Source organism: Staurois parvus, unplaced genomic scaffold (genome assembly GCF_062004578.1).
Source record: "Staurois parvus isolate SC_StPar_1 unplaced genomic scaffold, SC_StPar_1.0 ptg000390l, whole genome shotgun sequence".
In the NCBI taxonomy this organism is placed as follows: domain Eukaryota; kingdom Metazoa; phylum Chordata; class Amphibia; order Anura; family Ranidae; genus Staurois; species Staurois parvus.
The window spans coordinates 6,153,152-6,168,469 of NW_028318186.1; the positions used below are offsets into that span (position 1 = coordinate 6,153,152).

The window sequence follows — 15,318 nt, forward strand, 5'->3', positions numbered from 1 at the left end:
ACATTTCTACTCCCAATGGCCATAGTCCAGCCCCCCTAAAGTCTGAAGGACTGTAAAAATGCCCTTTGTTTAGTGAGCTTGGTGACCCCTGCTCTACAGTAAAAGCAGAAGCAGCATACTAATGAGCTTATCTCTCTGTCACTCCATCTTCCTCTTATCAACATGCTTATTACATGCTTAGCACATGAGCGCTGCAGTACAGCTGCTTGGCTCCTTGTGATGCCTCTTCCTCCCCCAATTTGAGCTCTGCTGTACAAGTACTGCAAGATGCCAGTGCAAAGTCAAATTCAGTTACTCACACTGCTTGCATTTCTAAATGTCTTTATTTTGAAACTGAACTGGCATATAATATATCTCAAATTTAGTCCATTAATTTGTTCATTAATTATATTTTAGCATACAGTATATTTTATGCTCTTGTTCCTCTGTTTTGGCAGCTGTATAATGCATTTCCATCGATATTACGTTGGTTGCCTGGAACACACAGGACAGTCATGCAAAACCAAAAAGAAATGCATGCATACATTAGGGAGACCTTTACCACACATAAGATGGAACTGGATGTCAATGACCAGAGGAACCTGGTTGATGCATTCTTGGTGAAACAGCAAGAGGTAAGGCGACACTTTGGGAAACTGATTAAGAGAAGTAATTACGTTAAAAAAATGATTGCAGGTAAAACTGCCTATATAAATGATTTTTTGCTTGACTACATCTTTAAAATTAAAAAAAAGTCATTCCGAGGTTGTATGAAAAGAAATTTAAAGTACTGCTAAAGTCTAAACATTTTTTACAATAATGTATTCTCTGCATTATGGTAAAAAAAATGCCCCAGTACCTGTCCTACCCACCCCCATCCCTAAACACTTTCCTGGATCCATGTCACCAACAGCAGCTCCAGTGCTGCTCCCCTTATGTTCCTCACTTCCAAAGCCTTGGGCTCCTGCTGTCATCAGTCAATTGTTTGTGAGGAGGATGTGGGGGTATGGCGTACTAGCGCTTTGTGTGTCCATGGGCACACACAGATTGGAGTGGGACCCAATGAGAACAGGCACATAAGGATGCTTTCATAACACCACATTTAGGCAGGTGGTAGGGTAGGTTCCCCTTTAAGGTTCCTCTTTCTCCTGAAAGAAGACTGGAAGACTAGGCAGGACCTAGGAGGGAGGTGGTTGAGACTTAAAAGGAAGAGAAAGGAGCAACATCTGTCTGCTGGCTCTTGCTCTCCTCTCTCCTGGGGAAGGACAGAGTGTCCTGGGGTTTCCCATCCTAACCCCAATAGAGAAAGAGAGAACCTTGGAAGCTGGTATACCCCTCTGTTCTTCCCATCCTTAACCCAGGAAGATCATCATGTCAACAGGAAGTGAGTGCCTTTCTGCAGGGACACAAGCAGCAACCAGTAGGACCTGCGACCAAGGGTCCATTTACTGTTGGAACTGTGTTTGGGGTTTGAGACCCATTGAAGCCATGTGATTGATTGATGCTTTCAAGTAAAAAACATTAACCACATTCAGCTTGGCGGTGTCTTTATTCAGTTACTCTGTCAGGCAAGGTCTTGAATTGCCCAGAAGGTCAGTTTTACATTGGGGGGGTCAGCTTTGCTGCTCGCTGCAACCACCCGCAAGACAGCCCTCCACCTGCCAACAAGCTATGTACTGGAGGCACCCAAAGGAGGGGAGCTACCTACAGCACTGGCAGGGACTGCTACGAGAGAAGAAAAGTAACATATTTGAGCAACATTGTTGGACAGAGCAGATACCGTAAGTGTTATTTTTTTTAATGTTTAACTTAAAGATTACTTTAACTTCCAACTATGAAATAGGTTCTTAAAGCACAGCTCCCGACAAAAGCTAAAAAAATAAAATGTCCGCAGCTACAAAAACTGTAGCTGCTGACTTTAAAAAACAGCCACTCACTTCTCCCACAATCCAGCAGTTTACTCACCACAGCCAGTTTCACAAGCCGTCCTTGCTCTCCAGTGCCAGTTTTTTTAATGTGGGCACCCGGCTATGACAGCTTGTGGCTTCGCAGCTGGGTGCCCACAGTGCATGCACAAGTAGCACTGCGCCTTGTGAATGGTTTCGCAGTCTTCTGGGACCTATCACGTGTCCCAGAAGACAACGGGGAGGGAAGACAATTTCCACTTCTGATCACGTAGGCCAGGGGTCTCCAAACTGTGGCCTGAGGGCCAGGTATGGCCCCTTTGCTACCCTTTATCTGGCCCTTGGGGCACTATTCCTCCCACTGAGACCAACAATGGGGTAGTATGTCTTCCCATAAAACCAATGATGGTGTACTATTCTTCCCACTAATACCAATGATGGGGTGCTACTCCTTCTCCTACTGACCAACAACGCTGAGGCCATGTTTATTCTCACTGATGCTGGGGCCAGGACATTTTCTATCCTTACTGGCCCTAATTCGGCTCTTCTAAAGTCTGAAGGACAGTAAATTGGACCTTTTTTGAAAAGTTTGGAGACCCCTGGCCTAGGCTATCGCAGTGGAAGTGGGAGCGGGTACCTGTCAAAATCGGGCACTCCCTAAGGGTGCCAATTCCTCATGGGGAGCGGGGGCCAATAATTAAAGCAGAACTTTCCCTTTTGGGTGGAACTCCACTTTAACTGACAATCAACACTCAAAGTGGTTATATAAACAAATAATAAGTGAATATTGCATGCAGAACAGTTATAAAAACAGATATAGTATCAGTATTCAATGTATAAAGCTACATCACTTTTTAATATTTAACCAATAAAGTGTTAAGACCAAAATGTGTTCAAGTATTATCCTCCAAAATGTTCTGTGCTAATTTACATACATGAAACAAAAAACAAATGTATTTTTCGGTTCGTAGTTTAAAAAAAACCCCAAAAATAATTATCTAATTATTAAAGTGGCGAAGTGTTCAATACTGCAAATTGAGCCAGGGAAAATAATGTAATTTCATAAATGTGTATAAATAAATGAAAACATTAATCAAGTGTCTATGATGTATCTATAAAAACATTTTTTTTTCAAATAACATACAATAAACTCCAATAAAGTGCTTATGAAATAAGCTCCAAACGTGCTCATTCCACATTTCTCCTATAAGCCACTACAGACAGTTGGATGAGCCAATGATTGACTTGTGTGAGATTGGCTAGCAGCTTTTTGGAGTCTTCATAAAGGTTGAAGTCAGAGAAGAAGGGCAGAACTTAAAAATGCCCAATTCTGGGACAAAGGCTAACAAGATTAGGAGATTAACAATGGTCTTGTCTTGCAGGAGAAACCCAATGAAAAATTATTTTTCACCAATGAAAACCTGACAATGCTTGTGACAGATCTCTTTTCTGCTGGAATGGAGACCACCTCAACTACACTTCGCTGGGGAATTCTACTGATGATGAAATACCCAGATATCCAAAGTAAGATAGGAGCTGGACTTTTGTATGGTCTATTTGAAATGCCTTTCAACTGTGTGGTCAGTATAACATATAGCTGAAGACAGTTTTTAATTTATTGTTTATATTTTGTATGCCTGAGTCATATTTTATGAAACATGATAATGTTTCACATACTGGCTTGTAAAAACTAGAGTGAACAGCCTGTCTGTATGTCAGACAGTGCAACCAGTATCGTTACTGAAAGTGAGAAATTATTTTAGAAGAGCCCAATAGTTTGTCCCAGGTTCTCTTCCCAATTTGATGTAGAAGCAGTCAAGCATTCAGCAGTGCAGACAGTCTCACAGCTCAATGATCACACGTAAGGTGTCTTTTTATGGTGTAAGATACTCCAGAACACAGTGCAAAAAAAAATAATCAGAGAACACTGTTTGCTTTGTCTACATTTATTAAGATAGTACCAATAGCACTGGAGCAACTGCTCAAAGAGATAGTAGCAATGGACAGTCACTAGGATTCTACACCGAGCCCTGTACTCACAATATCCCCAGATACTTGGATGCTTCTTCCAATATCAGCCAGACACTTCTACCATGCATTTCCAGATCAGATCCTCAGTGAAGTCCTTTGATTTGACTATTTTGATGTTTTGCAGAAAATAGGCCCCTCAGCTCCCACTGAGCTGGGACCTCAATGAACTCCTGCAACTTCAGCCCTTCAAGCTGGGGTCTTCTCCCTCTGGAAAAGAACCCTGCTGCTCCAGGCCCCATATTTAGCCATGTACTGGGCATTCCTTCCCACAGGGGTTCGCTAGGGCACATAAATATTCAGGCCAAGTGTCTGACTCTTCCAACCCACTGCATTCTAGAATCCACCAGAAAACAGGCAGAAGCAGTTCAGCCTGCAGTCAGTGATACTCATAAAATTAAAAAAACAAATCACACAGCACTCCAATAATTACAGAGGAGCTAAATAACTAGATTTACTGGAACCTCTCTAGCAACTTACTTTAAGAGGGTGCTACATTATATATATACAAGGGGCATTAAAGTCAAACCAGGACTTTTGAGTTTATATAATAAAAGAACAAATTTCAAACAAATTAAAATAACTCCCCTGCTACATTTATACACTTATCCCAGCATTTAACCAGGGATGGACTGACAACTCATGGGTCAATAGGGGATCATGGGACCCCTGTGTCCTTGCCCAAACTCAAAAATGCCTATGAAAAAGGTACCAGGGGCATCTCATGGGGCCCCCTACTGACCCAGGCCCTCGGGCAGTGCCCGAGTTTCCAAATGGTCAGTCCACCCCTGCATTTAACTAATGCCTGGAAAGTTTCAGCATAGAAAGATTTATCAGTATGCCTGAATTATCCTAGGACAGTCTGCTTCACTTCATCATCTGAGGAACTCTTTTAGGTGTCCAAAGAGGTGGAAATCACTTGGAGCAAGGTCCGGCTGTAAAGAAGATGTAGCAATACCCCCCAGCCGAGTTGCTGTAATGTGCATGTAGTGCGGTGATGAGCTTAGTATGTGCATTGTCCTGGAGAAACAAGACACTGTTAGTGATCAAACCAGGCCCTTTTTTTTGCAGAGATGTATGCACGTCACTCAGGACAGGATAGTAATATCCACTGTTGATAGTGGCACCACGGAGTAGAAAATCTACATGAATAACACCACGTTTGTCTGAAAACACTTGCCAACACTTTACCTGCCGACGCAATTCTTCTAATGTTTTTTGGTGGTGGTGAGTCTGCACTCTTCCTTGCTTTGATGCTCATTTTTATTCTGGAGTGAAATGATGTGCCCAAGTTTCGTCACATGTAATGATGCGGTCCAGGAAATCATGGCCTTCTCTGTCAAAATGCTCCTTCAACTCTTTTTGAAGTCTTCTGTAGATATCTGAGGGCTTTACGCCTTCGTTCACAAGAAACTTCATCACCACACGCTTTTCGATGCATGCAAGCTTGGGTCTATTATCTTGATTAATGGCCTCTGGACTAGCCATCGATATGTGCACCGCCTAAGTAATGGGACACACTTGCCACCTACTACTGCTTGTAGTTCCACTACATTAGCATCCCATTTTAAACCTGTAAAATTAAAAGTTTTGGTTTGACTTGATTGCCCCTTGCACTTTTAGTATAAAAAAAAATAATAAATATATTTTCCATTTTTTATATATGTGTTGCTTTCTGCCAGCAGTTGGAGCACCATGAAATAGCTCTTTCTCCCAGAGGCAACTGAACAACATGTGATTAGTGCTAGGCTATCTTCATGGATGACCATTGTAATAGATGGTTATATGTATAATAAAGATTCTATATAACATGTATGAAAAGCAGTTAAATTAAAAAAAAAGAAATGCAGTTGTTCCAACTCAGCTATATGTCTCAGCTTGTAAGTACAGTGAAAACATAGTCTAGTTTTATGTAGCAGCAAGATTTAAAGTAAAACCAAGAAAATTATAAACAGGGTCTCGCTCCACTAATGAAGGCGCTAATGAAGTCATGTGACCCGGAGGCGTAACAAGTAGGGGAGGGGCTCTGACATCACGACGCTTAAAGGCAACACACAGCAAGCATACTGCAGCTTTTAAAAGCACAGTGTGGATTCGCTTTACAATGTTTTAAAGCAATTTTAACTTACATTACATGTGAGTTCGCTACTTTATTTATTTAATAAATGTTTTAAAAAGAAGATAAGGCAGTATATTCTTTATTACTCTTCATGGCACTTATACCTATGGAGGAAGAGTCCGAAGGAAGTGAGGAGACCTCCAATTGTGAAGATGGATATTTTCATCCATCTCTAAGTCCAATTAAAGGGACACAAGCCTTATATGACCTCACTTAACGGTTTGGTCATATATTCCAGGTGAGAGCACAGTTGGTGAAGGTGCACTCTTTTATGATTGGCGGATTGCATGCAAATCATCTTTTAGCACATCACTAGAAGGAATGTCAAAGTCACGGACTAATTAGGGATATTTTTTGCAGCAGAAGCGCGATTGCATTTTCACATAAAATTTACTGTTGGACTGTATTTCATCTATTTAATATTTTTTCACTCTTCATTGCAATTGTTAGTGTAAAGCGACACTGTTTATAATTTTCTTGGTTTCACTATGACACTATGAGTGTAGGCGGCCCACTAATTTCAATTTCATTTTACTTTAATTATATTCCAATTGTTTTTATTTAATGGAAATATTCACATTATTGATTTAACAAATTAAGAATATTCTTTACACCATAGTAGCTCACAAGACCCCATGTTTAAAGATTTAAAGTAAAAAAATTATTGTGACTGAACATTTTACTTTGATATTTTACTGGACCTTGCAACTTTAATTCTTGTATTGGAACCAGAAAAAGTCCAAAAAGAAATAGAAAAAGTGATTGGATCATCTTCGCCACAGGCAAGACACCGTAAAGACATGCCGTACACAGATGCTGTTATTCACGAGATTCAAAGATTCGGAAATATTGTCCCAACCAATGTCCCACATGCTACTACTCAAGACACCAACTTCCGAGGGTATTTCCTTCCAAAGGTAAGCAGCAAGTTAATACTGTGCCTTGTTATTTAAAGTATAACTAAAGGCATAACTTTTATTTTAGTTTTGGATAGAGTGGTGAGGGATTAGAAGAACATCTGTTTTTTTATTGCTGTTTGTGTCCCCATTAGGGACGTTCACCTTCTATCCTTGTCCTGTTTGCCATTATCATTGAAAGTGAAAGTGAAATAAGATCCTAAATTTTAGAGTGTCCACAGAAATGTAATAGGGGGAAATCTTCCAATGAGGACACTAGTTCTGGAGACCTGAGGGTCCCCAAAGAATTCCCTTCATTTGCAGGGATTGTCTCTTCTTTCCTTTCTAGGACAGGAAGTGAATGTACATCTCTACAATGGGACACAGATGGAAAAAATTAAACTGACAGGACTGACAATCGTACCTTACTTTATCCAAAAAAAAAGCCAGACCTAAAGTAGAACTATGGGCAAAACGTTTTTTTGGGATTGCGTAAGGGAGGGTTATAAACCCTGACAGTTTATTTTTTGCCACCTGTGTCCCATTGGAGAGATTTACCCTAATTTCCTGTCCGATAGCCAAAACAGGAAGTCAGAGGAAAAACATGCAAATCAAGGGAATTCTTTGGGGATCCTGAGGTCTCCAGAACTAGTGTCCACATTGGAAAATGTCCCCTTCTGGGGACAACCGGAAATGTGGAATTTTCTTTTACTTTCACTTTCGATGATAATGGTAAACAGGACAAACATAGAGGGTGAATTTCCCTAATGGCACACACAGCAATAGAAACCTGACAGTTGTTCTAATCCATCTCCACTCCATCAAAAACTAAAAATTAGAAACACTTTGCCTTATGTTGTACTTGTACCCCACTGATGAAGCATTAGTTTAAAAACACATCATCATAATAATTTTACAAACTTATCAAGCTGTATTTTAATGTGATGTTTATTAAATGTTGCTCTTTTCTAAGGGCACACATGTGATTCCATTGCTGACATCTGTGATGTTCGATGAGGCTCACTTTGAAAAACCAGAAGAGTTTTTTCCTGAACATTTTCTGGATGCTAAAGGAAATTTTGTGAAGAAAGAAGCCTTCATCCCGTTTTCGGCTGGTGAGTTAAAAGTCACATGTGTGGTCCCAAGATATGATCCCAGTTTATGGGTTTGTAATTTATAAAAATGATCCACACAGAATGTTGAAATCTTACTCTATTGACCTTTTATTTTTTGTTTATTCAGATAGAAAGTAAAAGAGTTGAAGCCTCTGTTTGATGTAATTGCTGTCTGTGCTCCACTGAGGAGATTTTTCTGTTATCTGACTTATATATGAGTAGTATATTTATAGTTAGGAGTGTAATACCATTTATGAAGGATCTTTTGGGCTGATTCCCATTGGGATATGCATTTAGATAATTTAAGGGAAATTGCAGGGACTCTTTACAATTTAGGAGAAGTCTACCCAATACAAATACTGACAGCTGGCATAAGTTTGAACCTTGTTTTTGCCCTCATTGCGAAGACATCCCCTTATTTCCTATTCTGTATGACACCCAAAACATATAAAGCAACTAGGAGAAAAATCCCAGATTTTGACATAAATGATAATAAAAAGTTGGCTAGATCTGCTCTATTCTACAAAAACTAAAACAAAGTTTTGGTTGGAGTTGGGCTATATTATTATGTTGAGGACTGTATACTATCTTTAGTAAGTGTTTACATAGATTTCCATGCCTCACAGGTCTGCTTTAGGGAAGAAGGGTGAGACATGCAGTAGTGTATGAGATGGAGGGATAGCTAGGGAATGCTAACCTTGGGTTTATTCTGCCTCATGTTTTTTCTTTTGTTCTCTCAGGGTCTGTTAGGGAAATACAGAATATAAAATCAATAGAAAATTATTTTTCCCTATTTATTCCTAGATTTACACTAATTTCAGATTAATTTATTAATATATTTTATATTTATTTACATCATCATATAATACATGTTCACCTTCTAAATCACTGTGTCTAAACTCCCTTTATATTCTGCCAGCAATTCATTCATATTTTGGAAAAGTCACCTGATGGGGTCATATATAAGCCAATATATCCAACCAAAACTTTATATATAGTTTTGGATAGAGTGGGGAAGGGTTCAATTTGGGGGTTTTTATTGCTTCTATCATTATTAGGGAGAGTTTGACTCACTTCCATGCCAATTCAGACAACTTGATATATTTTTGTATTTAACAGGTAAAAGAAGCTGTGTTGGTGAAACACTGGGCAAAATGGAATTGTTTCTGTTCTTTGTAAGTCTTCTACAGAACTTCACTTTCCAGGCTCCTCCTGGAACTAAGTTGGACTTTAAAACAGCAGTTGGGTTCACACGAGGTCCTGTGAGTCATAAAATTTGTGCGTTACCCCGTGTATAATACGGGATCAGGACAATGTGAAAATGACTTTGTATTGATTTTGCTGATAATGTGAATGTATTCCAAAAAAAAAATATATCAATTGCAATATGGATATTAGCCTTAACTTGCCCCTTTAAGAATTAATGCTTTTCTTTTGGCAGATAATAGTGGCCCAGTGACAAATATATTATTGAGCCCCAATAATTCTGTAAAACACCAGTGCAGATTAGCTGATGTATTCAAAAGACCAAGTCAAACAATTATCTGTATTTTATACCTTAGTTACTGTTAACAGACACAGTAAATATAACATGACAGGCAATTAGATCTCAAATTACAACCTATTCTCAAATTTGTCTCAATTTTGGGAGTCATGAGGGCTGCTAATATATAGGGTGGTTTATTAACTAACCAGACATCCACAGGTTTTCTCAGCCTGTCCTGCATAAGATTCTTGGGAGTCAGTTAAAGAAGGGCTGTATTTGTGCCTGTCCCTGCTGTTGTACCACCATGACTGACATAAGTAATTAGTTTAGTAATAGACATTTTACCAAGAACTTAGTAAATGTGGTGAAATTTCACTTTGCAAAGAATAGCCAATGATAGCAAAGAAAATGTAAAAAGCAGAGAATCACCACATCCACTAAATTCCCTTGCAAATTGATCAGTCCATTTGGTCCTACAAGTTCACTGGACCTGTTTTTTTCTGGCTCAGACAGTCAAAAGTTCTATTTTTTAACTTTCACACATGTATGACTGTTATATTAAGAGGAACCCCATAAACATTATTTGTACTGATTATGGACTTCTACTTTTTTACTTTAAAGCTCAACTTAATAACAAAAAATTCAGAATGTAAGTTCACGGTAACTCTTGAAGAAAAAGAAAAACATCTGCGATACTTACCTTCTCTCTGGTGCTACTCCTGACAGATTTACATTTTCACTGATTCAAGGCCATCAACGGTTTGCCCCCTGTCCTAAACAAATGCTGCAGAGAGTGGCAGGGTCACTCTCAAGGCAATCAGTTCTTCTGTTCCTTCTCAGAAGAAGGGCTGGCTGAACTAACTTGTGACTCTTTTGCCTCCCACTGCAGCTCTGCCAGTGTTCTCCCTCCAGCTGCACTGCAGGGGGATCGGTTTTACTATCTGCGCCCCCTTCCACCTGCTGTCAGGCACCCCTGTGTGCCCCCCTCCTCACAGAGCTACCAGCTTCCTTCTTCTCTTCTCCCATTGGCAGCTCTTCAGGGCACACAGGGAGATTGGTTTCAGGTTAGAGAGTGGTCTTTTCCTTTCCTGAATGAACACAGTGATTAATCAGTACCAACCACAGTGATTAAACAGTACCAATCACTCCTGTGTCCATTCATTACCAAAACATAGTAAACTGTGTTTATGCTTCAGTCTATAAATGAATAAGGAGCTTCAGAGCGCTTCCCAAATATTAATCTGTACAGCTGAGGCTGCAGAGAAAGGGACTGATGAATTTCTGAGACATCACAAAATGTGAGACATTGGGGTTTGTTTAGATCCATATTTTACCTCAGCCTCCCAACAGGGCAGTTAAAAAAAGTAGAAAAAGCTAATTAAATAAAAACTTAAATTCTAAAAAATTTTTTTTTTTAAATAAAATAAAAATAAATAATACAAAAAGAAAAATGAAGGGCTCATCACATGTGCTTTGCTGTCTGAAGAGCAGTCAACATTTGGATTGCTCTTCAGAGAGCATTTTACAGGTGGTAAGACATATTGCCTCCTCACCACCTGCTTTAACCCCGTACTAATGCACTGCAAGTGCTTGCTTTGCATGCTGTTGTGAGGCACTTGCAGAGCAGTGCTATTCACTTGGATGGGTCCTGTTTGATGAGGGTATCTTTTCTGTGATGGCTGCAGAGCATAGCATCCCCCATGGCATTTGAATTTCAGGTAGGCTGCATGGGCCTAGTGATTTCTAATAGCAGTCCTGGAGAATGGCACCACATAATTATCCTCTACAGCTTTCATTCAAAATCTGCCTTCCTCCAGAGCAAGTAAAGTTCATAGAAGACGTGTCCAGATAGAAAACACCTTAAAAAAGGCATGAATATACTGTAGTTTCTAAAGTCAAAGTGTGCTCCATTTGGGAAGGGGGGAGGGCAAATGAAAAGGGCGATCTTGAGCACAGAATACTTTATTAAGCGCAAACTCTTATATTTTGGATAGAAAAAGTCCTTAAAAAACATATCTCATTAAATTTCCTTCGCACTTCCCAGTGTTAATGAGGAGGCGCAGGCTCAGCTCCATGCACAGATCGAAAGGGCTGCAAGGGCTGGGACAGTGATAATAATAGGGGATTTTAACTACTTTGACTTGACTGGAGTAATGGTACTGCAGGAGCAGTTAAAGGGCAAACATTTTTAAACCTACTACAGGACAATTTTATGGTACAGTTCATAGAGGCCCCTACTAGGAATGATGCTCTGCTGGACCTGGTAATCTCAAACCATGAAGAGCTTATTACAAATGTCCATATAAAAGAACATCTGGGTAGCAGTGACCATAACATGATTTCATTTACTGTTAGCTGTAAACTTCAAGCACATACGGGTAAAATAAAAACGCTCAACTTTAAGAGAGCTAATTTTCCAAGGCTGAGAGCTGCTCTCCAAGACTTAGACTGGGAGGGAATATTGGCATCAATGAACACAGCACACAAATGGGAGTTCTTCAAAAAGACTGTATGTGAACACACTGCAAAATATATTCCCATGGGCAATAACTTTAAAAGGCTAAAAATCAAATCTATGTGGCTTACAGCCAAAGCTAAAAAAGCTATAGACGATAAGAAAAGAAATTTTTTTAAATATAAAAATGAACGAATGCTATCATCGTTTAAACATTGCAAAGAATATAACAGAAAATGCAAAAGGAAAATAAAGGCCACAAAATTTGAAAACAAACAACAGATTGCAAAAGGTAGCAGGAACAACCCCAAAATAGTCTTCAAATATATTAATAGTAAAATGGTCTGATCCGAGCATGTAGGCCCTTTACAAAATAATCTAGAGTGGGTGACTGGGGACAAAGAGAAGGCAAATTTTTTAAATACCTTCTTCAGCTCTGTGTATACAAAGGAGCATGGGGGAGCTTTTGTCCATAATGGGCATGGTATTGACACAGCTCCAGATGATCCACGTTGGCTCACAATTGATATGGTCCAAAAATATTTAGACAGAATAAAGGTGAATAAAGCACCTGGACTGGATGGCATACACCCATGGTTCCTTAAAGAATTGAGCTCTGTCATTTCAAAGCCATTGTTTCTAATTTTTAGGGACTCTTTAATGACTGGCATAGTACCGCTGGATTGGTGTAAGGCCAATGTGGTGCCAATATTTAAAAATGGGTCAAAATCTTTACCAAGTAATTATAGACCTGTTAGTTTAACTTCTGTAGTTGGGAAGATATTGGAGAGTTTAATAAAAGACCACATAAATAAGTTCTTGCTGGAAAAAAATATTTTAAGCATGGATTCATTAAGGAAAGAAGTTGTCAAACAAATATGATTTCTTTTTATGAGGAGGTGGATAAAAACCTTGGACAGAGGGGTGGCGGTGGACGTGGTATACTTGGACAGAGGGGTGGCGGTGGACGTGGTATACTTGGACAGAGGGGTGGCGGTGGACGTGGTATACTTGGACAGAGGGGTGGCGGTGGACGTGGTATACTTGGACAGAGGAGTGGCGGTGGATGTGGTATACTTGGACAGAGGGGTGGCGGTGGACGTGGTATACTTGGATTTTGCAAAAGCGTTTTACACAGTGCTCCACACACGGCTAATGTGTAAGATAAAGTCTACAGGCTTTCCATATTTATATTGTAAAGCACTGCGCAAACTGTTGGCGCTATATATATCCTGTATAATAATATGTAAATGGTTAGAAAACTGGCTAACAGATCGTATTCAGAGAGTAGTGGTTAATGATTCATACTCTGAATGGTCTAGGGTTGTCAGTGGTGGACCCCAAGGTTCAGTGTTGGGATTATTACTTTTTAATATATTTATAAACAATATAGGGTCTGGGATTAAAAATACCATTTCAGTCTTTGCAGATGACATCAAGCTGTGCAATGGAATAACGTCCTTACAGGATGTCTCCAATTTACAAGCCGACCTCAATGCACTGTTTAATTTGGCAACTATGTGGCAAATGAGGTTTAATGTAGATAAATGTAAGGTTATGCACTTGGGGACTAAGAATATGCATGCATCATACATACTAGGGGGGTACAACTGGGGGAATCAATGGTGGAGAAGGATCTGGGGGTTCTGGTAGGTCACAAGCTTAATAATGGCATGCAATGCCAAGCTGCAGTTTCTAAATCGAGCAAAATCCTCTCTTGTATTAAAAGAGGTATAGACTCCAGAGAGAGAGATATCATATTACCCCGGTACAAATCATTAGTAAGACCACATCTGGAATATGCAGTTCAGTTTTGGGCACCAATTCACAAAAAGAACATTGAGGAACTTGAGAAAGTACAGAGAAGGGCAACCAAACTGATAAGAGGCATGGAGGAGCTCAGCTATGAGGAAAGATTAGAGGAATTTAATTTATTCTCTCTTGAGAAGAGGAGATTAAGGGGGGATATGATCAACATGTATAAATACATCAGTGGTTCATATAGTGAACTCGGTGTAGAGCTAATCACCCTGAGGTCATCACAGAGGACAAGGGGGCACTCTTTATGTCTGGAGGAAAAGAAATTTAATCTCCAAACACGGAAAGGTTTCTTCACAGTGAGAGCTGTGAAAATGTGGAATAGACTCCCTCAAGAGTTGGTTCTGGCCAGCTTAGTGGATTTCTTTAAAAAAGTCCTGGATTCTTTCTTAGATACACAATATAACTGGATACTAACATTTATAGGTAAAGTTGATCCAGAGAATATCCAATTGCCTCTCGGGGGATCAGGAAGGAATTTTTTTTCCTGCAGGAGCAAATTGGATAATGCTTTGCTGGGTTTTTTTGGCTTCCTCTGTATCAACTGTGGGTATAGGATTATAACTTTTTTTAATGGGTGAACTGGATGGACTTTTGTCTTTCTTCAACCAGACTAAGTATGTAACTATGTTACTTCCACATACTTTGAGACTGCCTACACATATTTTGGATGCGTATCTATGGTTATTTGTATCCAACATTTCTGCCTCTTGAAGTGTATACAAATACTGGTCACAAATACTGATCACAATTGCTTGAAAAAAGCACCATCCTGGGGGCGAGGCCGGCTGTGGACGGAGATGGCCGCATAGTAGGAGAGCTCTGACAGCTGCCGAGAGCTGCAACCTTTGACAGCGACAAACGGCAGCGGGAATACCTGCTGACACTACTGCTCACCTCTGGGTGGTGTGGGGCAACATATAAGAGGAATGAGAAAATGAAAGATAAAGGAGGGGCCCCGCAAATATACGGAGTTCTTCACTCCGGCGGGTGCCCCCTCCTCTCAAAATGGTGCCGGTCCCTGCTCCTCTCCGGACCAGCACGTACGACCATCTGTCCGCCAACTGAAGCTCCGCAGAGGATGAGTGATGCAACAGGACAATGACCCAAAGCATACAAGTAATTCAACAAAACAATGGCTGCAACAGCACAGAATACGCCTTCTGGAGTGGCCCAGTCAGAGTCCTGACCTCAATTCGATTGAAATGCTGTGGCATGACCTTGAGAGAGCGATTCACACCAGACATCCCAAGAATATTGCTACACTGAAACAGTTTTGTGAAGAGGAGTGGTCCAAAATTACTCCAGATCGTTGTGCAGGTCTGATCTGCAACTACAGGAAACGTTTGGTTGAGGTTATTGCTGCCAAAGGAGGGTCAACCAGTTATTAAGTCCAAAGGTTCACATACTTTTTCCTCCCTGCACTGTGAATGTTTACATGTTATGTGCAATTAAACCATGGCAACATCTAATGTTTGTGTAGTATTATGTTCAGCAGACTGTGTCCTTCTATTATTG

At 40.0% G+C, this 15,318-nt stretch overlaps 1 protein-coding gene across 2 annotated transcripts in view; it reads left to right on the forward strand.

The window, feature by feature from the left end:
• LOC149455651 (cytochrome P450 2C5-like) overlaps positions 1 to 10,120 on the forward strand; it is a 37,405-nt gene extending 27,285 nt beyond the window's left edge. For both annotated transcript variants that reach the window (XM_089686044.1, XM_089686043.1), the window contains exons 6-10: positions 438 to 614; positions 3,266 to 3,407; positions 6,763 to 6,947; positions 7,900 to 8,041; positions 9,161 to 10,120. In XM_089686044.1, coding sequence (XP_089542170.1) covers positions 438 to 614; positions 3,266 to 3,407; positions 6,763 to 6,947; positions 7,900 to 8,041; positions 9,161 to 9,339 — 825 coding nt within the window. In that variant the 3' untranslated portion in view covers positions 9,340 to 10,120. The remainder of the gene's footprint in view (positions 1 to 437; positions 615 to 3,265; positions 3,408 to 6,762; positions 6,948 to 7,899; positions 8,042 to 9,160) is intronic.
• The last annotated feature ends 5,198 nt before the right edge of the window (positions 10,121 to 15,318 follow it).